The sequence below is a fragment of the Alligator sinensis genome, unplaced genomic scaffold, assembly GCF_000455745.1.
Source record: "Alligator sinensis unplaced genomic scaffold, ASM45574v1 scaffold112_1, whole genome shotgun sequence".
Taxonomy (NCBI): Eukaryota; Metazoa; Chordata; order Crocodylia; family Alligatoridae; genus Alligator; species Alligator sinensis.
Genome location: NW_005841892.1, coordinates 1,268,542 through 1,291,071, shown reverse-complemented (window position 1 = coordinate 1,291,071; position 22,530 = coordinate 1,268,542). Strand labels below are relative to the sequence as shown.

The 22,530-nt window shown below is 41.0% G+C and overlaps 1 protein-coding gene across 3 annotated transcripts in view; it reads left to right on the top strand.

The window, feature by feature from the left end:
* CSMD3 (CUB and Sushi multiple domains 3) overlaps positions 1-22,530 on the top strand; it is a 1,313,655-nt gene that overhangs the window by 1,287,524 nt on the left and 3,601 nt on the right. For all 3 annotated transcript variants that reach the window (XM_025197227.1, XM_006018073.3, XM_006018072.3), the window contains 5 exons: positions 245-356; positions 1,569-1,748; positions 9,350-9,415; positions 13,297-13,455; positions 20,380-20,499. In XM_025197227.1, the coding sequence (XP_025053012.1) occupies positions 245-356; positions 1,569-1,748; positions 9,350-9,415; positions 13,297-13,455; positions 20,380-20,499 (637 nt within the window). The remainder of the gene's footprint in view (positions 1-244; positions 357-1,568; positions 1,749-9,349; positions 9,416-13,296; positions 13,456-20,379; positions 20,500-22,530) is intronic.

The following is a 22,530-nucleotide window of genomic DNA, read 5'->3' as shown; positions in this document are numbered from 1 at the left end:
TTCACATGTGTAGTATTGACATGATTCACACATTCCTGGACAGTGGACTTAGTTCATACTTATTGAATAAGTCATGACATCCCGAAGTGGGTGCGCCCCATAGCACTATTCTACATAATAGTATTACCTTGGTACAACCAGCTCAAAAAAGACCATTCCACATAAATAACATTTTTTTCTATTGGATATGGAACAATTGATATTTCCCTATAACAATATTATTGTGTTTTTATTGTTTCAATAGGTGGGAAATGTTGTTCAGTTTCAGTGTAAAAAAGGACACCTTCTCCATGGATCCACAACCCGCACTTGCCTTCCTGACCTTACATGGAGTGGGATTCAACCAGAGTGTATACGTATGTAAATGGATCAGATAGTGAAATATTTTATAGCTTATGAAAAAGCTTCTATATCAGAATGCTTTAGTTAATTTCAATTTCAATGTATAGTTTAATGTTGAAAGGTAGTACGTGACAAACAAGCTTTGAGTCTTCCTAAGTAACTCATAAGTCTATGAGCAGTTAAAATTACAAGAATATTGATAATTTTTTAATATGAAATCTAGGACTGGCTAGAAATGCAAATAAGTCATAAAACTGTTCAGAGAGCACTATAATTTCCTCTCACCTTAGCTGTAAGAAACCAAACAAATACAGAAGGATGCAGGTGAAGAGGGAAAAGGCCAACCCAAAATTATGCTAGGACAAGGCAGGCCTGAATCAGAGAGCTGCAAACTGCACATTATTGACAACAATGCACAGCTTGAACTACTTGCCTAGTACCTCATCAAGATAGTTTGGAGAAGGGCCAAAAAAGTTATTAAAAGGAATGAGCTATATCTGTCTCAGATAGGAAGTTCTTCAATAGGAAATGCATTTCACTCCTTAGGCAGTATGCGTGTTTACAGTTATTTGTATACTATTGCAAAGGTAGACTCTCAAACTCAGTCACTTTGGTATACATGAATCTACTCACAAAATCAAGGTCAAAACTCACAAAACCATGATGTACTTATGCAAATTAAATGCAGGAGAAAGGCTATAGAGATATAATTATTTTATTAGACCAATTAAATAGTTGGAAAAGTCATTTTTTTTACAAGCTTTCAGGCATAAACTCCCTTCTTCAGGCATTGGGACAGTCTGCTGTTGTTCTCTTGGATAGGATACAGGCCAATATGCAAAATGAAGGTCTGTGAAAATGCAAATGTGTGGCCAGTGAGGATCACAGGCGATGGGAGACACCAACCCACATGTATTGTCTCCTATCGCATCTGATCCTCACAACAGCAGACTCTGCCTATGCCTGAAGAAGGGTGTTTGTGACTGAAAATTTGCAAAGAATATTTTTTCCAACTATTTAGTTGGTCTAATAAAATATATCATACTTACCCAAGGAAACTTGTCTGCCTATGTCCTCAGACCATCACAGCTACAACCAGCACCCCCATAGAAATATAAGTAATTGTTGTTAAAACTTTTAATTGCTTACATAGAAATGTTTGAAGTCATTTCTTCAGAAGTGTTATTACTATTTCAACTAACAAATAATTTATGATTTCTTTGTAGCTCATAACTGTAAACAGCCAGAAACGCCATCTCATGCTAACGTTGCAGGAATGGATCTTCCTTCCCTTGGTTATACTTTGATTTATACCTGTCAGTCAGGCTTCTTCCTGGCAGGAGGATCAGAGCACAGAGCCTGTAGGTCTGATGGCACATGGACTGGGAAAGTTCCAGTTTGTGAAGGTAATTAATCCCTTCTGCTTCCCCACTCTCTTCCTCTGCCTCTAATATTAAACTTCTAATTTTGTTTCATTTGCTATTTAGTAATCATCAGAAAAGGTAGAAAATCAGGCCTGAGTTTACAGTTGCAGGAGAGTTCTTCAATCATTGGACTACAGGGTATAAATTGGACATGCACTCTTGTTTGTCATGGACTTTTGTGGAGGCTGTGCTGTGAACAAGTCTATAGAATAATGTTCTATGCATGACATAGGCAGAGGAAAACCTGATAATCCCACCATGTGTTAGGCATGAGCGAGGAACAGCTAGGCAGTATCGGGACATGTGTTTTTGTACGTGTTTATGGAAACATAGATCATGTCTGCACAGTAAACTCAAAATGTTCCAGAGCCACATCCTTAAGCATATTGCACAGTTTCATGGGTACTGCTCCTAAACTGGGAGCAGTAGCCACATCTGTCATGCCTTGGGCAGATAGTTATAACTGCTAAGTAAAAGGCAGGCAATTATTTCAGCTGGAGGGCCACTTAATGAGTTTTGAAGAGCTGTTGAAGGTCACAAGGGTAGCCCCACCCCTTGACAGGTGCCCTTCCTCCTGGTTGCCATCTTGGGACTGGAAGTCCTACCCCTAACCCCTGACCTTTGCCACTGGAAGTCCCTACCCTTGCCCCCAGAAGTACTTCTTTTGCAAAGAGGGGTTTGCCATCTTGGAACTGGGAAAAACAAAAACAAATCATATACAAAAAATCATTTTATTATAACATTTTAGTTAAAAAAATATTTTTGTCCTTATTTATGGGTGTTTGCATAGTGTACATAGAGGCAATTGCAAAATAGCTCAAAATAAAATCTTACTCATATACTGTGTGTGGTTGGGGGCTGGATATGTGTGTGGTGGGGTGTGGGGAGCTGCAGGTGTGGGGTTTGTGGGCTGATGTGAGTTTGTGGGCAGGGTGTTGGTGGGTGTGATGTTTGTGGGAGGTGTGGGGGTGTGATTGTGTGTGGGAGAGGGTGTGGTTGTGGGGTTTGTGGGGGAATGTGTGGGCATGGTGGGATATGTATGGGACGCGCGCGCACACACACACACACACACACACACGTAGCCCAAAGTAATAGCCCTCCCCATGTTCAGGGCGGGCAGACAGGCCAGCTAAGCCCTAGTGTTGTGGCTGCTACTAGCAGTGGCTTGTAGTACCCATGGCCCTGGTTACTGGAACCTCCACTCTGCCTTCCCCTAGTGACTGGGCCTACCATGCTCCCCAACCCACACCATTGCTATGGAAGCTAATGGGCCCCCATGGCAGTGGAGGCTGAAGGGCCTGGGCTGGAGGATGCAGTATATGTGCACTTCTGGGGCCACCACCTCCAAGCCCTGGAATTAGTACCACTTTGGCGTGCAGAGGAAAAGGGATGCTTGCAAAAGAGCTGGTCCAGGGCACACCACACATCTGAGCAAGACAGTGGGCATGATTCCCTGAGCCAGTCAGGACCTCCACAGCAGTTTGGAGCCAGCACACCCTTTGGCTGTTCCCTACTACCACCAACAGCATGCAGCCCCAGCCTGGACCATACCCACTCCCAACTCACCCCAACCAGAGCAAACAGACCAGCCAGAACCTGTATGCACAGCCCCAACCTTTGCCTACCCTGTGCCTGTTCCACACTGCCCACCTATGCTAAGCAGTGGTGGTATCCGGGAAGAAGCTGCTGGTCAGTGTGGGAGAAAAGTGGCCCCTCCTTCTCACTGCTGCTGGGCAGTTCTTGCTCCAGCCACCCAGAGTCTGCACCTGGGCTGCCCTGCAGATCCTCTCTGCCACCATCATCGCTGCCCCTGGGCCACCCTATGGGGTAGTGATAGTAATGTAGAGAGGCTGCATGGCTTTCCAGGTGCAGGCTCTGTGTGGCTGCAGTAAGAACTGCCCAGAAGCAGTGAGAGGGAGGGGTCGCTTTTCCCCTGTGCTGAGCAGCAGCTTCTGCCTGGCCCCTGGTGCTGCTGCTCATTATGGGCAGGTGTTGTGAAGCAGGTGCAGGGCAGGCTGGGGTCAGAGCTGTGCCTGCAGGTCCCTGTTGGTACCATGGGGATGGGACCAGCAGCAGCTGGAAGGAGCCTCTTTCACCTGGACTGTATAGAAAAGCAGTCCAACTGTGGAGGTGCCCCAGCCCCTGTGTGTGCCTGTGGGGCAGCAGGACATGCCACAGGCTGGATGGCACTTGGGCCAAGTGGGACTAAGGGACCCGCCGCAGGCTGGACAATGACCCTCCATGCGCTGAATTCAGCCCTCTGGCCATATTTTGCCCACCCCTGTGCTAAGTGATAGTACCTATAGCCTTCCTCCATACTACTGCTAAGATATAGGCAATCTCTGGCCCTGTGCAGAACCAGCTATACTGCTTCTGATTTTAGGTGCAATCTGTCTGGAACAGCACAACTTTCCTGAGGACAGTTCCCTGGAGTTCAGTAAGTTTACAATGTAGACATAACCTGAGACATTTATAAGACTGTAAGGCTTAGGTGCATTGGAGCTCCATGTGGCAACTGAGTGAAGGTTCTGAGAATTTGAATGTTGGACCTAGATTCCTTATGTGGCAATTGGGTGCACACATTCCTCTTTGTATTTAGCCCACAGAAAATATTACCCATTATCAACAATGTAAGAAGCATGAATTGTACTAGCAGACTACTTGTATATGTTATACTTTTCTTTCTTCTCTCTCATGCATACCTTGGTAGAAAAACAACATTCAAGATTCCAAGCATGGGTGATTGGTGCTGCTCTAATCAGGGCAACCAGTTAGCGACTGGGGGGAGGTCCTCCATGGATGATCATGCTGAGCGGGGAGAGGGTCCCCCCATGGCTGATTGTGAGGCAGCTGATCACTCCGGCCGATCACTGCAGCTGCTTGCAGAAGTAGCTATGGCCACTTCCCGGAGTAGCTGCAGCCACTTCTGGGAGTGCAATGGGAATCCATTCCCCGGCTGGCACTTGCAGTGGTGGCACCAGCGCTCCCACCTGCTCCCCCTGCCCATCACCTAAGCGGCAAGTACGGCTGGTCAGGGGATGCACTGGTGCTCTCAGGGGGTGCAGGTGCACCCCCATACATCCCCTACATGTCACCACTGATTCCAGGTGTAGAGTTGATTAAACATCATTTTCTAGTTGATGGCTTGAAAATAGTATTTAAAGATTTGCTTTTTTAGGACTGATTTCTAAGGTGGCGTGTATGTGCATTAGAATCAGGATGGGCAGCAGGGATTAACTGATTTCCAAAAGTCTGGGTCTCACATGCAGTTTTCTCAGCCGTCAGAAGCAGAGAGGCTGTCTAACACAGCATGGCCAATGGATACACACACAGCCTCAGAAACTGAGGCATGAACCACATTGTTCCGTAACATGAGATAGGGTGGCACCAGCTCACAAGGCCAAAGGTGGGCCTAAAATTCCTGTTTTGGGAAGGGTGTGCATGTGATGATCTTGGAATGTACTGATGTAACAGAACATGGACAGTATGACAGCCACAGAGAGAGACCAATCAACAATAGCCATGGATGAAAAGTCATCAGGAGGGAAGGAAAATACAAAAGCAGAGACTTGAGAGTAACAAAGGGGTCCTCCTGCTCCCCATCCTCTTCCCCAAGAGGGACCCTGGGAGTGGTCCAAGAGGCCCACATGGACAGGGGGCACACCACCAACCTGTCTCATCCACCCCACTGGGGTGGGTCCTGGGCCTCAGCATCACACCTCCAGGCTGCTGACATGCTGACACCTAAGAGTCTTCAGAGTGAAGGCTGCATCCTGGCCACATGTATCTTGACTGACAGCCCTAGGATTGGTAGCAATAGAATTGCTTGAGTGTTTGTATTGTTTCTTTTCTGTTATTACTGTTTATCAATAAATTTGCCTATTATCAAATCTAAAGGTTGTGGTCAGTCTGAGGGTTGGGTTCCCTCCCTGCCAGAACAAAGCATTGGGTTCTAAATCAAGAGCCAACACTAGTAAAGCATTTTGTGGTAACTTTGACCTGTTCTCTTCCAGGACATGAATATGCTTCAGTTAATTGAAAGTATGTACTTTTACACAGAAAGCAATGTTACTTTCCTGCATACTTATGCAGTCTTTAAAGTAATAGAAATTTGTTCCAAGAAATGGATTCTCCTTTCAAAACAAAACAAATAGTAGTGCAACATTTGAAAAATCCTGTATACCCTATCAACCCAAACCATCGTGAGTATGCTGTGTTTTCACTTCATGCTGGAAGTAGGAAGTAAAGAACTTATGCAGGGACTATGAAGTCACTTCACCACAGAATAAAGCTGAATAGCTCTTCTATGGAAACAAATTTCATAATGGCAGAAGTGGCTATAGCCCACAGTGTACAACAGAAGCTGTTCCCTGCCCATAGGTGCAGAAGGCAATATAGACCAAACCAAAATAAGGGCCACTGCTCCTCAGCAGGTATGAGAGACAAAAAAGCTAGCACAGCCTTAAGGAAAGTCCTCAATCAGTCCTCAAGCTTCTGGCTTCTCTGTTTTCCTCTGTCTTGATTGATTGCTTTGCAAACCTTGGCATTTGTTAAATTAATAGAACAGGTGGTTAGAACAAAGAGTCTTGCTGTTCAATAGCGCAGAAAGATGAGAAGGAGGAGAAGCATCTTCCAAAGTATTAGCTCTTAAAGAATACAGCATAGTTTGCACTGAGGGACCTTTCTGATACTCTGTGGACTTATCTATATGAGACACGAACTGCGAAGTAGTCTAATGACACTACACAGTAGCATGCCCAGCAAAAACCATGTTAATATGCTACTGCACAGTAGTATTAGCCTACTGTGCAGTAAGTGTCACTAAAAACAGTGCAAGTTACTGTGCATTGATTTAGTACTTGGTTATCCAAATACTAAACTTAATGTACAGTAACTATGGTGCATTAATGAACGTTTAAACGAGCCCTGTATTGCATTGAGGAATATGTAAAATGTTTCCCTCCCACAGGAGGAAGTAGTAAAGCGAAAAGCACTATGTTTTTTTTTGTTTTCCTCTGATGGGGATGAATATAGGTTTCCCCTCCCCCAAAGGCAGACAGTCAAAAAGCCTGAGGCTGAATCAATTCAATAAGAACAGGTTAGTCTCAGCTGAGTAGATTGAACTGATAAGCAAGTAGTTAGACATTCACTTTGAATTCTGGAAATGCAGCCACATGTCTGTAGTTGCCCAGGCCACTGCTTGGCTGGAGCAGACAGCTTGGGCCAAAGCTATCCCACCCACTCTGCAAGTGGGGGTTTGCAGGGGTGGTGCAAAGCATCCTAGGATGCCAGGAGACTGAGTTAATTTGAATGTAGAGGGGATCTGGGACAGAAGTTCAAGAAACCAATTTAACCTAAATCAGTTAAGTTTGACACTACATCCATTCCAGTTTATCTTAAACCAATTTCAGCCATTTTGAAAGTGTGCACTGAACTTCTGTTGTGTTACAGATTTGAACCAGTATCTGATCATAGTGGTTATACTATTCTTTGTGTAATTTCTGTCCAGGGCTGAATAGTTAAGTAGATAGTTCATACCTAAGGCCTGAAAACTAAGCATTTCTCTACCTCTGTCACCCAAGGGATTATGTCTAGCTATCATTCTCAGTGTGCGTTTCTCAGAATGGGATCCATACAAAATAAAGAAACAATCTCTGCTTACTTGTAAAAATATGAAGTAGGTAGAGCCCTTGCCCCCATCTTATCCACTAATTTAGTGTTAGAGCCCTTACTAAAGATGTAAGACCACTAGATTCATTCTCCTTCATGGACACGTAAGCGGATTCAAACCCACTTCTCCCACATCCAAAGAGCATGCCCAGACCACAAGAACAGAAGCTATACAATTATCACAGCTTTCTCAACCAAGACTGTCCAAGCTGTGCTGTTGTGCAGAAAATAATTTGTAGGAGACCAGGGTGTAGGTAGTAAGACTCTGCCTTGAGTTTTGATGGTTCGAGGGAACAGTGTTTCATATCGAATTTCATTTTGAGTCAAAACAGATGTTCTGTTCCGTTGCATCGAAACATACAGCTGTTTTGATGCTGTTTCAAGTTTTCCTGGGGATGGGGACTCAGACCACCTGGGCTGACTTACCATCCCCAGCGTTACATCACGCCAGAGGCAGGCTAGCTGACCTGTTTCCCGCGGCCCCATGCTTGACTGCGCCGGGGGCGGGAGGCAGCTCAGCTAGGCTGCTTCTGGGGCCAGTGTGATCAAGTGGATGGGGATGCTGAATCTTGCACTGGGGATGGGAAGTCAGCCCAGCTGGACTGACTTTCCATCCCCAGCCTATGGTCACAATGTTTTGAAAGTTGAAACATTTTGACCAGCATCATTTTTTTTCGAGGCTATTTTGACTGGCTTTGTTTTGTTCCGCTTTTGCTGTTTCAACCTCAAAATTGGTCAAACAGTATCAGAATGAAATGGCCAGTGAAATTTTGCAGATCACTAGTAGTTAGCATAGGTCACATGGATGGTGATGGCAGGATCCAGAAGCCTAGATCAAGGAGCAGGGCACAGGGTTGATAAACTGAAGTCAGGAGAGGAGGGGTTAAGGAAGCAAGCCAGAAACCAGGGTTGTTTAAAGAGTACCAGTCAGGCAAGAAGCATAGCAATCTTTCATCCAGAGAGTGGTGGCAAGAGTGAGAATGACCCAGTGTTTATGGCACTAATATGTAAGGGTGTTGCCTGGGTTCTGTTCTTTGCTTTGATTACTATGTTTGCAATTCATATAACACAGTAGAGAAATGCATGAATACTCAGTGGATCATGTACTGATATTCAGAATTCCTTTAGCCCAGGTGAATACCCCAGCTATTAGGTTGCAAAGGTCCCTGTTACTTTCCTTTTGGCCCAGTGGCTCTCACATTCTTTTCTACACCAAGTAGCAACTTCAACAGGAGGATGGAGATCACTCCATCTTGTAGCCCACTGATCAGGTACTCTCCAGGGAAATGAGAAATATGAGTTTGTATCCTTTCAGGCAATGGAAGGAAATGAATCTGAATTTCCCATTTTTTGGTCATTCACTTAGCCACTCTGGCCACTGAATAAAGGGAAGCACTGATATCACCACAGTGATCTTGCTTTGTTCTTTGGTAAAGAAGGTAGTCTCTGGGCTGTGAAGATGAAGTGTAGGAGGCACCTAATTTCTAGAGAGATTTGCTTTACTAACCTCTGCATGTTTTATGAGCTGGATTCAATCAGCCATTCACTCATAATATTGCTTATTTTCCCCCGTGTTGTTTATAGATTTATTCTAACATGTATAACTCTCTGCATTATATGGTAGGGAACCTTGGCACTGTATTCAGGGTTGTACATTCTTTTGTGTGGGCCAGGTACCTGCAAGTTGGGAGTTGCACCACTCAGCACATGGATCTGGGCCTAAGGAACTTGGTAGCACTGGCCACACACATAGTCCATTCAGTTAATATCCTTAGATATTTAGGTTCATTTGAAATCCGTACCCCAAATCATCTGGCACCCGACACTGCAAATCCATGCAGTGAAGGTGTTTTGCTATTGTCCTTCAGTTTACTGGATATGGGTAGCCATCTCTTTGTCTTTTATTTCAACAGCTGGTTCAAAGATATTGGTGAAAGACCCTAGACCAGCTTTGGGAACACCAAGTCCCAAGTTAAGTGGTAAGTACCTTGTTTTTAGAAAATAACTGTTATGACCAGTTCTCTTGAGCATAACTACTCACAAAACAAACTAATCCATATGTATGAGTACAGCAGAGCAGTAACTCACGTTAGTAGATCAAAGATATCATTAGTTATTTCCCCATATAAGAATCTCCCATAGGTAAATAGTATTGTAGCATTTGGGAATTTGACAGCTTTCAGTCTTGAAGAGATATTTATTGATTTTTGCAGAATAGAGTGTATTTAGTGTAACGGGCCATATGAAATATACACATTCAGGAAAGTGTTGTTCTTTCAAAAATAAAGTGGGGTTATCTTTAAAAATACTCAAGGACTTCTACAAGACTTAATTTACAGGTATACCATTAAGTTGTTAAAATTTACTAACAGTTCCCACACTGGAATCTGAGATTCCACACTACTTTTCTTTATTAAGAGCAAGAAATTATTGCGCTACTGCAAAACTTCAGGGAAGTTGTTTGTAAGCAAATATTAACTTTTGGATACGGATTGTTCTACATCGCCTAGCATGCAACCCAATATGAAGAAAAGTACACTTCTTACTATTATAAAAGGGGTTGCAGACAAGAAGAGTAACAATAATTCAACAACATTTGAAGAATAGTAGAATTTAAAAGGCTGATTTGTGTAAGTATCAACAGTCTTTTTCAATATGGAGAATGATTTCCTATACAAATAATTAAGTACACTCCATGGAGCCCCATTTAAAACAAAATAACTGTGCTTGAGAATAACAGAATCTGGAGAATACCTGAGAAATTACAAAGATATTCATAACTGCATGAAATAAAGCCTTCGCTCATCCTTTAATATAAATGGATCCGTGTTGATAAGTTTTAGGATATTGAATTCAATTATCAGTTCAGCATCCGCTGAAAAATGTTGCACACCTGATTACTGTAACTAGAACTTCTTCATATTTCTATATAGTAAAATAAAATGCCTTTAAATCTAGATTTTAAATTATAGCTAAAAAAGTATCTTATACTCTGATTTCAAACAATTTCAAGTATAGTTTCCATCTTACCCTTTCATATGCACACACTTGTGTCATAAACTCCAGTGACAGACTGACTGTTATTCAAGAGCCACATCAGCACTGTCTTCTATCTAGTGAGGTCATTTTTATCAAGTTAGTGATTGTAATGTGGTCTCAAATCAGAATGGCACCTTTTTATAATTGTTTATCATCAGCATAAATGACAAAGGCTGAATTATGCTCTTGCCAGGTTAACACAGATCCTTAAACTGTTTTATGCTAAACTGAACTCTTCAGTAAACAGATTCTAGTCTCTCAGTTTCAGTGCACAGCCAAACTAATTTTAAGTGGAGTTTGTAGCCATGTGTTTTCAATACTCTATGTTGCTGGAATGTTATTTATCTCTCCTGGAAATTGTATGTAGCTTGATTGATTTTAAACCTTCCTCTTCTCTTGCTGTATTTTCAGTTTATTTTTGGCATTTGGGTTTATTTCATGAACATATGGAGACTTTATTAAGGAGAGGGAGTTTAGACCATGTGGCTTTGCATTTTAGGCTGAAATGTCGCTGACTTCATCAGTCATATTGGTGTATGCCCATCCACAGAATCAAGGCTGTACACTGTTAACTATTTTCTACATTTGTTTTTTCTCTATTTTGGAATAAATGAGGACAAGTGGTGCAAATATATATATTTCTGCACCACACTTGTCCTCATATATATATAATGGATATAATTCTATAATAAATATATTATATATAATATGTATAATATAACATACAATATATAATATGTATAATATGTTATGTGTATATTTTATACAAATAAATATATAAATGAAATACATATCAACAATTCATATTATGTATTATCATATATATTTATTTATATATTTATTTTTTTTGTATAACATATATATATATATTATACATATATATATTATACATATTTATATTTATGTATAATGGAAAAATGGACTGACATAAATGACAGATACATGCCATGATATAGTAAAAGTTGTTTATCTTGATATAATTGAGTTAATCATTACTTAAATTTGCAAACAAAACACAAATATGTATTTTAGTACAAAGCGACACAACCAGGGGCTCATTTCACAGAAGGAACGAACACATTTTTTGTTTTTGGATTTAAAACAAATAAATATTATTTATATGGAATGAAATACAAAAACATATATGTGTGTGTGTGTGTGTGTGTGTGTGTGTGTACACACACACAAATACCCTAGCTATTAGGTTGCAAAGGTATGCTCCCTGTTACTCTCCTTTTGGCCCAGTGGCTCTCACATTATTTTCTGTAGCAAGTAGGAACAAGGACCAACGGTCATAAACTCCTCCAAGATCATTTTAGGCTGGACATAAGAAAAAATGTCTTTACAGTCTGAGCCTGCAGGACCTGGAATAGACTCCCTTCAGAAGTGGTGCAGGCACCTACTCTAGACTCATTCAAGAAAAGTTTGGATGCTTATCTTGATGGGATCCTTTTGACCCCAGCTGACTTCCTGCTGGACTAGATGATCTTCGAGGTCCCTTCCAGCCCTAACGTCCATGAAATCTATGAAACCTGAGCTAACAAGTATAGGTGTACCCTTAAGCTGTAAATGAGCTATGCCCCAGTCTCTGTATTTGTAATCTCCTTTCCATTCCCCTGGAACACCCCTCTTACTCTCCCTGAACAAGTTCTTAGCAGATCCTCCTGTGTGGCCCAGTGCATGGACTAGTGGCTTCTGTTGTGCAACTTATTTTATTCTATAAAGAAACAAAGTTGTTCATTTTGTTTACTCTGAGTGAAAAGTTGCTAGCATCATTGGTAGCTTTCACAAGATTTGTGACCGTCTATATCTCGAAGGCATGCTTGATGACAGCCACTATCTCTTGGCTAAGCAACACTATTCCATTTGATAACTGTAGGAACTACTGGCTGGATACAATAAAGAACTTGGAACTTACAAGTGTTATGACATCTCCCTTTTAGGTGGTTGGCCACCATAGTGGAATACAACTTCAAGAATTAAGTGCTTAGGCTTCCAATGCTATGAATGGAGAGGGTAAGGGACCTCAGGAAGGCAATATTAAAGACCCCCATATTAAACAGGAAGCCAGTCAACATTATTTTATTTATTTTTATTTATCTGTTTGTTTGTTTTTATGCTGCTCTGCTCAAAAAGTCTCAGAGAAGTTTATAACAAAACAAATAATAATAATAACAACAATAATAATTTAAATAAATATAAAATAATAAAACAATATCCCAAAAAATACCTGGTACTTCATCTTACCTCCTAAAACCTTACCCTTATTAAAAGGCCTTATACTGCTCTGAAAGATGGTGAGGTCCAGGCTTTGGTTAATGTTTCCTCTAGTTAGGAAACATTATATACAGAGGTGCATCTGAATTTCTCCCCATTTTTACCTTCTTCTGTAACTTTTCTTCTAAATTTAAGAATAATGAGATTTGAGAACAAGAAAAGTAGTTAATGGGGTATAATATCAGTTGAATGTTTCAAAAAAAATGTTTTTAAATATTTAAGGAGAGATATTTACATGCATCATTTATATTACTTTGTGTCCTTAACTTTATATTAGAACGTACATTCAGATGTCATGATTAGGGCAAATGAAGGTATACATGTAAATAGGTTCTTAAGTATCTGTGTTTATTGTATAATGATTATTCCATTTTTTTCTTCCTTCTGTGAAATGATTTTCTCTAATAACCATAACCAGAAGTTCTGGTGACATACAGTAGCAGGGAAGTAAAGAGAAAATGTTTATCGTTAATGCATTTTTAGATGTCTTACATTGTACATGCTAAGTATTGCAAGTATTAACATGTTTTTGTTATCTCTACAGTTCCTGATGATGTATTTGCCCAGAATTACATATGGAAAGGGTCTTACAATTATAAAGGCAAGAAACAGCCCATGACTTTGACAGTTACCAGTTTCAATGCATCATCGGGCAGAGTAAATGCCACACTTACCAACAGCAACATGGAACTGCTGCTTTCAGGTACTATATAAGAAAAACTCATTCAAATTTACAAGCCTCATGGCTGTTCCCTGTAATTTTATGCTTAATACTTATCATTTTTCTACTAAAATAATGCTGCAAAAAGTGCCTTTGCAATCTAAGAGAAATTGACTGGTAATAGAATACCTTCCTGAATTGGTTTTCTTCACTTTTTTAATTTCCCAAGATTGCAATATATACTGATTTCAAAGAATCATCCTTTTTCTTAATAACTAGAAATTGCACAAATTGCCACATCCTCCTAAAAGATATGTCTTAATAGCTGTTAAGAGGTATGGTAAGACTGATGTGCATTCCCATAGCAATATGAAGATATTCAAGGAAAAGTTTGTGTTATTAAGCCTAAAAATATTTGGTTTTGAAACTCTGACTATTATAACTAGGGCCCAGAATAAAATAGCCAGAACACTGGTGCATTACCCAAAGCACTCTTCACATCTGGGTTGAATTTCAAGAGGATTCTTCTTTCTTTTAAAATTAATAGTGAAAGTGATCTGGCCCAGAAATAAAAGGACCTGATTTTTCAGTAGTATAGACAGGCAATTTCATGTGCAGAAATGGGCTTACTTTGTAATTATAGAGACACCCTTTCTTTGTGCATAGTCAAAATAGACTTGAAAGTCTCCTTCAGGCCTCAATTGACCTGTTGCTCCCTCATTTGTATATAAATGAGTTTGTGAAAATCCCCATACATTTTTTTCCACTCTTGTTTATCTGTCTGGTGCTATATGGTCCTCCTCACCGTGGCACCTCAGTTATTAATGGTTTTCACAGTCTTCCTATGAGGTAAAGCATATCTCCCATCCTAAGACAAGGAATAAAATAATTAAATTACCCAAGCTTTCACACAATCAACTAATCCAAAGAAATGCTGTAATGCTAAGTGCCACAACGCCTAACTTGTAGGCACCTGGCTGCTGGAATGGAATTTGAGTAGGAATCAACTAGAAGTAGCCAATATAGAAAGCCAAGGACAGCAGCCATTCTTAAATCCAATGCATCTTCAAGGCTTAGGTGCCTGATCGAGGACTTCAGGGAAGCATTTATTTGTGCCTAGGATCCACAGCCCAGAATTATCTTGTGAAAGCAGGTATATTGCCCTTCCTTTAAATATGGAAAGGCTTTCCTTTTTTCTTTTCCTCTTCCTTTCTTAATGTAATTGTAGAACTGCTGATGTTTCCCCTCCCTCCCTCTCCATTTAATAGCCAACAGGTTAGAGTACCCACTCCTTCCTACTCTAAGGAATACTAATGCATTTTACACAAATAAAAAAATACATAAACAATTTGGAACCCAGGACTCCCCTTGTTGCACTATAGAATCAGTCCTCCTCCTCTTTTCTCTTTCTGGGCATAACATATTCATTTCTGTACTGGGAAGTGTTGTGAATATCCTCTATTCCACAATAAACTGTAACTTGAGATTTAGGGGACTGTCCAGGGAAGGGAGAAATTTAGTGCTGAATCTCTTCAAACAGAGGTAGAATTGAACTTGGACCTCCTACATCCAATACTGTTTAAACTAGCCTCTTAGAACGAGCCTCAAACAACTTAGAACTATGCTGTAATAGGGGAGCACATCCGATTCTGATCATATTTTTAAAAATGTTGGTCGCTAGTTTAAGTCTGTATGAAACCATACTCTATACACTATAATGGATTGGGCCCTGCAGGCAATAAAGGTAGGGAATACTTGCTTGAGGGATCCTAAATGAGTTTCATTGTGAGAGAGCTACTAAACTGCTTGGAACCATCAAGTCTGAGGTGTTTTTCTACATAACCAGAAGCATAACTATAGGTGCCTAGGAAACTAGAAGGTAAAAAATAAAAGTGTCAATTCAGGCTAAAGTGGCAGGTGGTCTATACGAGCAATCCTTTCTCAGATAACATAAATTTCAGTTAATCTCACAACCCCATCTACTTTGTTTTTGGGGTTGGTTTTTTTTCCATTTTTCTGGTTCTTCAGCCATTTCACTTTCTTCTGGTACTATTTTTTAACTTGACTGCCCAGCTTTGTGTCCTTCCCACAGTGTCCTATCTTCTCTGCACTCCTCCTCTCATAGGGCGCGTGCAGATGAGTGTGCACGTGCTTCTTGCCCTGTCTCAAACCCTTTTGATGCAGGGCAAGAGGCACATGCAGGAATGAAAAAAATGTTCCCTGTGCTGCAAACTTGCAGTGTGGGGAGAAAATTAGACCCAGGGGTCAAATAAAAACCCAGGGGAAAAAAACAGGTCAGGGCAGAGTCCCAGACTGAGGCAACCAGAGGCTCAGTCCTCCAAAGACACTGTGGAAGAGTACCAGAGTATTGCTATGATTGGCTTTTTTCCCACTCCTGAAGCATGCTGGGCAGGCAGCGATGCAAGCTGCAGGGACCCAGACCCAGCTTTTGCCAGGTAAGCAGGGGATTGGGGGCTGGAGGAGGGAGGAGGGCACCTCAGGAGGCTGGAGACAGCAGAGGAATGAGCAGGGGCTGGAGACAGCCCCAAAGGCATTCCCCTGCTGTCCCCTGCTTTTCCGAGGCTGGAGATAGTCTCAGAGGAATTCCCCTGCTATCTCCATCCCCTGCTCCTTCCTCTGCTTGTCTGCAGCCTCCGGGGAGCAGGGGTAGGAGCAGGGGGCTGGAGACAACAGGGGAATGTCTCCAGAGGCAGTCTCCAGCCTCCTGCTCCCTCCCAAGGCTGGAGACAAGCAGGGGAAGGAGCAGGGGTTTGGAGACAAGCAGGAGGCTGGAGACAAGGCCCTGGAGATAATCTGGAGACCTGCCCTGCTCTCTCCAGCCTCCTGCTCATTCTCTGCTACTGCCAGTGAGTGTGGGGGGCTCGGAGAGCAAGTGGAGAGCTGGGAGAATGAACAGAGGGTGGGGGGAATGAACGGGAGTGGGGGAATGAGTGGGGAGCAGGGGGAATGAATGGGGGCAGGGGGAATGAATGGTGGGTGGGGAGAATGAATGGGGAGCAGGGGAGCGAATGGGGAGCTGCAGGAACCAACAAGAGTGGGGGGAATGAGCCTCCTGTTCATTCTCCTATTCTCTGCAGCCTCCTGCTTGTTCTCCTGCTCATGTCCAGCCTCCAGAGGCTGGAGAAGAGCAGAGGGCTGGAGACCAGCGTCGGGGCAGGGGCAGCTATCGCCCCTGGGAGGAGCCTGTGACCCTGCAGGCAGGGTAGTCCATGTGCTCGGGGGGTCAGTTCTGCCCTGTGGGGGGCAGGGGACCATTGGCGATGCATAGATGGTGCACGTGCGCTCCCTGAGCATGGCAGTGCACCCCCTCAAAAAAAGTGCTGCCAACACTGCCTGTGGTGTCTATAGGCAGTTGCCACTTACCCCCCCTGCGGCAAGTGGTGTCTGCAGGCAGTCAGCAATCACTACTGGCCACCGCTGTCACTGCCAGTGGTGTCTGTGGTTGCTTGCCCCTCACCACCCCTCCCCGCACTGCCGACAGTGCCAGTGGCTGTGGCAGCTGCTCCTAACTTACCACTGCCACCACGCTTCCACCTCCACCAGTGCTGCTGAGCCCCGCCAGCTGCTGGGGGTATGTGGCATTCATTCATGAGCCTGTGTGAGATCACTATGCCTCACTGGAGTTTTCCAGAAAAGTAATCCAAGAAATTTATTGGGGAAGATAATTAATTCAAAGTATTAAAATTTGTCAGCTTCTAATATTTTCCTAAATGCAGTAACTCTTTGGCAGCAAGAGCAGAGAGCTGATACCATTGGATCAGGGGATCTTCATATTTACTACAACTCTATCTTGATCGTCTATTGTACTTAATTTTTAAAGTGAAAAGGAGACCCAGTAAAAGTAACCTCCTGGACATGACCTGGAAGGTTCTGTAAAGCTCCAGTAAACTTGATTTTAATACTTTCCAATTTGTGTGTGTGTTCCTACACTAATCCCTCACATATACATGGTACTGGCTTTTGGAACATCACTCAAGTGAAACTAAGCTAAGATACAGTACTAACACTTCAAAGAGAGTCTTAGCATCCTAGATTTCCTCTTTCATACTTCAGAGTTTTAGTAGCACCAATGCTTCATAAAGTCTGTTGACCACCAACCAACCCTCTTATTATAAAGCTTGTCTGGCAACGTGAAGTTTCTCATTTTTTTTTTCTGCTGAATTACCTCTCACAACACCAAAAGCCCAGTTCCACGTAGTACCAACATTGCTCCCGTCTCTTTTCCAAGACCAGCAGTGGATTATAAACTAACCTTTTCAGGAACTCCAGCAGAAGTCCCATCTTCCTGTCTGCCTAGGTAGCTTAGTGCTAACCCCCCCCAAAACATTCAAGACACTCCTCTTTCTAGTGAACCAGCACCTTTCCCAGTACATAAGGTCTGTTCTTCCACAAAACACGTGCACAGAACCAGACAGATCACTTAACATGGATGATACCAGTTCAACTGAGGAAAGAGGACACATTCACGGTGTCATCTCACCACCATGGCTTTGTCTTGATTAACACAATACCTCTATTTCAGTTAGCTAGTGTTTGCTAAGCTGTATCCAACCTAAACTCAAGGATATTTTCTAGTCAAGATAGTCTCAGGGATGTTAAAAAGTTTGGCCATATGGTTTATCATAAAAAGCTTTTGTTTGCAACCTGGCTTGTGATCCATGTAGTCCATTACTGAATAGCCTTTCACTACAGCTTGTTGGAAAACTAAGGGATCATGATTTTCACACAAAAAATGCATGCGCTACACACACACACACACACACACACACACGCGCACACACACATATTTAATTGTAGTTTCACACTAAGTTAACAAATGGGTATGTATGTGTTGCCTGTATGTATGGAAAATAATCTTGCTTCTGGTTTTGGTCAAAAGTTGGTAACCAGCTTCAGTTTTCATACACCCTGAACAGAAAGAGTGACACAATGCAAGCCTGTGGGACTGAAAATGAGAGCCATTTTGTAAGTTGAACATTGTGTAGCATTAGTCTCTGTGGTTTCACAGAAAGGGACCGAATGTACTAGGAGGCCTCTTTACCTAACCCTCAAGGTTTCAGAAGCAAGTTAGTAAACTGCAACACCACTGACAGTTCTAATATCAAGAGGAAAAAAAAAATTACCATAGTCCAACACCAAAAGAAATTAATCAGTTGCTGAATCAAGAAAATTTAATCGCGTACCAGGATCTGAAGCAGGACTGATTAGAATCCGTGTAGATGTAAAGTTGCTGGAACTGTTCCTTTCTTATTTTCCTGATAACCATAAATTAAAATGGTAAGTTTGAGCAAGATTGGAAATGTGTGAGGTTACCAGTAGACAAAGATATCTTTTTACTCAAGACATTAAGAATGACAAAACTGTCTAAAAGGAAGCATTAAGTATCCTAATTAAAGACATTATAGACAAAATAGCATTCTCCTTGTCTTTAATTTCATAAAGGAGATACTAGCATCAAATTGTTGATATCCAGGAATCTGAGGATATGGAACACAAATAAAATTTTAACACGACATCTTTGCATTGCATTAATTTATTTCAGATGTGGAGGGGAGCAACAAATTATGTTTTTGTTCACTTAAATTCAAAGGGACAGATTCTACTCTCCTACCATATAATTCTCATTTAAATAATTGTTAATTCAGAAGATCTGACAGTGGTTACATGGCTTGAAAGAAAATGCAGGATATAACTACATTTATGTCCTGCCATATCTATTCAAGTAAGGTTCTCAGACTTTGAAGCCAGCATTTACAATCTATGCCTGAACTTACTTTAACTTGTGGTTTTAGTGCCCATTTTACGATTGAAATCTGTCAAAGGATATAAAAGATATGCCTATTACATCCCTATAAAAAGATATGCCTATCATACCCTTAGCATTTTGAGTTATCTCAGGAAACTTATAAATAATTTTTTGTTATTTAAAAAAGACTGAAAAAATGCAAATAAAGATCCATATGTGGTTTGAATGTTTAGGGACACTGAATACCAGCATATCCCATTGACTTTAATAGGACTATTGTGTAGTCAGTATTACTGTCACTGATATTTTTTAAATATCTTTTTCTGGCTGTGTAATGTGCATAAATGATATAGGATACAGAAACAGTTAAATGCAGAATGAAAGCTAATAATACTATAGGCCAAATATTTACATTTCATACCATTACTTAATGTAATTATTAAGCAACTTGTACATTTTAGTGAAGCCTATCTTTTTCATTGCTTTCTTTCACACAGATAAATTCATTAAACATACTTTTAATTGTAATTTCACACTAGAAGCTAACAATAAATATAACATAAATGGAGTTTTGAACATTTTTCTGCAGGTAATGAAATTATCTGTTAATTCTGCCAGCAATGCAAATTAAATGATATATAGAAGTTCTTCAACTCAGTGAAATCACAATTTTGCAAAATTGACAGGAGGAGGACAATCCTGTTTGATGCGTCACTAAAGGAAAAAAAAACAAAAGTTTTTTGAAAATTTTTCCCCACAAAATAAAGCTTGTATGCGTCTGTATCAATCACTTCTTAGACTATTGGTATAGAATACGAACTAAGGGATCTGTGAGCCCCAGGTTTGATTTCCCTGGCCCAGTTCACAACAGACTCTTTCTTTTCAGGTCAGATAAAGTTAAGAACTTATCCTATGTCTTCCACATCTCAAGCCTAACCTCACAGCTATGCTGCAGGGGGGGAGGATGGGGAGGAGAGAGAGGAAAGTCTCCCTTCTCCTGTTTTTTGTGGTAACCAGTATAACTGCACAAAGTATTTTAGGTTCAACAAAACAGCTTATTTGGTAGAAGGGAAATTCCACTGAAAATATTCTGACTAGCTATATTACCAAATTGTACCTTATTCAAGGAGGGTTTCACTATTAAAATAATAGTTATCACCTTAAGTAGATGAAAAATATCTCCATTTTATCTTTAACAGGCTTGTATAAAAGCCAGGAAGCCCGTCTGATGCTCCATATATATCTCATTAAAGCACCATCTCATACAACTGTGAGCAAAATGAAAGAGGAAAAATGGGCTATGGATGGTTTTGTGAGTATATTTCTATTAATACAGGACCATTTTAAATATGGAGTAATGTTTGTGTGTTAGATGAGAATAACATAAAACTTATCTAATGAAAGGTTGGTAGTAATGCTAATTGATTTAATCAAATGAAAAATATTATTGTACTATTGCAGATGGGGGTGGGCTATTTGATGGGGAAAATGTACATATTACCATAGAAGGATATCAAATCCTTCTTTGCACAGATGTAGTAATTTGATACAAGGGAAGACACCCAAAAGAAATCATTATTTCCCAAGGCCTGGAATAGACTCTCTCTAGACGTGTTGCAAGCACCTACTCTGGATACTTTTAAGAAATGTTTGGACACTTATCTTGCTGGGATCCTTTGTCCCCAACTGACTTCCTGCCCCTGGGGCAGGGGCTTGACTAGATAATCTTCATAGCCGTAATGTCTATGAAATTATCCTTATTTTTTACTGTAGTGCAGTAATTACAAGAAGCATTCTCAATTTTAGAATACATGTTTTTATAAGGTTAAGATGAGTGTTTCCATTTTGAGATGTCCTTCTGAATAATCTTTTTATGCAGAATGTACTACTATGTTTCTTGCTTTCTTGCTGGAAGCAAAATAATACACACGGAATAAAATACTTCATGGAAATGACACAGCAGTATTAGGGAATCAGTATGTGATAAAGTGAAATATGTGGGTGAGAAACCTAAACAAATGGGTCCAAATCTTTCCAGAGCTTCCAGAGAGTGGGGAGGCTCTGGGGCATTTATGAACCAGATTTAGCACATTCCATAGGGAGGAAAAGGAGAGACAAAATCTAAGATATTTGGGGTGCTGATGGACTTCCAAGAGGAGAATTGTTCCATAAGGCTAAGTACAGACAATCAAACAGCCTGCGGTTTTGCCTCCTGGCCAACCAGCAGGAAGTGGCAGGGCTCCACGGCGCTTTAGCCAGTCAGTAGCAGGAGGCAAAAACTGCAGCATATTTAAATCTGCAGTTTTTGCCTGCCAGCTGATCAGCAAAAAGTGGCAACCCCTGTCCCCTCCACCAAACAGCAGTGGGAGGGAGAGGTAGTGGTACGCATCAGAAAGAGCAAGATTAAAGGAGCTGCTGCCATAGTTTAGGTAGATTTTGGAATTGGTGGAGAGGTAAGATCGTATGGGTCTAAAAACGCATTGAATTTAAGTCATCTGTGCCTAAATACTTATACATCTTCTATGAGTTACTCTGTTCAATTGGGATTTCTTCTTCCCACCACCATTTCTCTCTCTGGTGACTGTGACATAAAGGATTTTGGATTTGATGTTCTCGATACGTATGAGCATATCAGCTTGTCTAAATTTGTATTACTTTATATACACTATAGTATTAAAATTATATTGTTATTATTATAATGTATATGCTGGTATAGGTAAAACATTATGATACCACTAGTATGGCTGCAGTTATACTGATATAAAAATGTATATGAAATCTGAATTATACTGTTAAATTGTCTGCTTTGTATTGCAAATTTTCTTTGATACTACTTGGTGAAAAAGAACAAAAAAACCTGACAAAATTATCTTTGTGTTATATGAGTAGCACTCCCCAGAGTACCATATTTCCCTTGTTCATGCTAATTCAGGTCATGTCCTCAGGGCAAAAAACCCCCCAAAACTTTACGGTTACAAATAAGTGTGAAAGGTTCTGAGTTCAAAGTATAACTACTCTATGGACATGTCTACACAAGATGCTAACTGTAGCTCATCACAGCATGGACAGTACTAATATGCTGCTGCACAGTATGATTAGACTGCTGCTCAGTAGCATCATCTAAAGGACATATGCTGATGCTATGGAGCAGTCATTTGCTAATACAAGTACTAAATAAATGTGCAGTAGTGTCTCATGTAGATGCTCCCAGTAATAAATTTAATCCCAGCCAGGAGTAGGATGGATAGTTTAGGAATTTCACTTCCAATCATATTTTAATCACCTGGACTATTTCTAACCAAATATTCCCAGAATATTTATAAATATTTTCTGCTTTCAGGTTTCTGCTG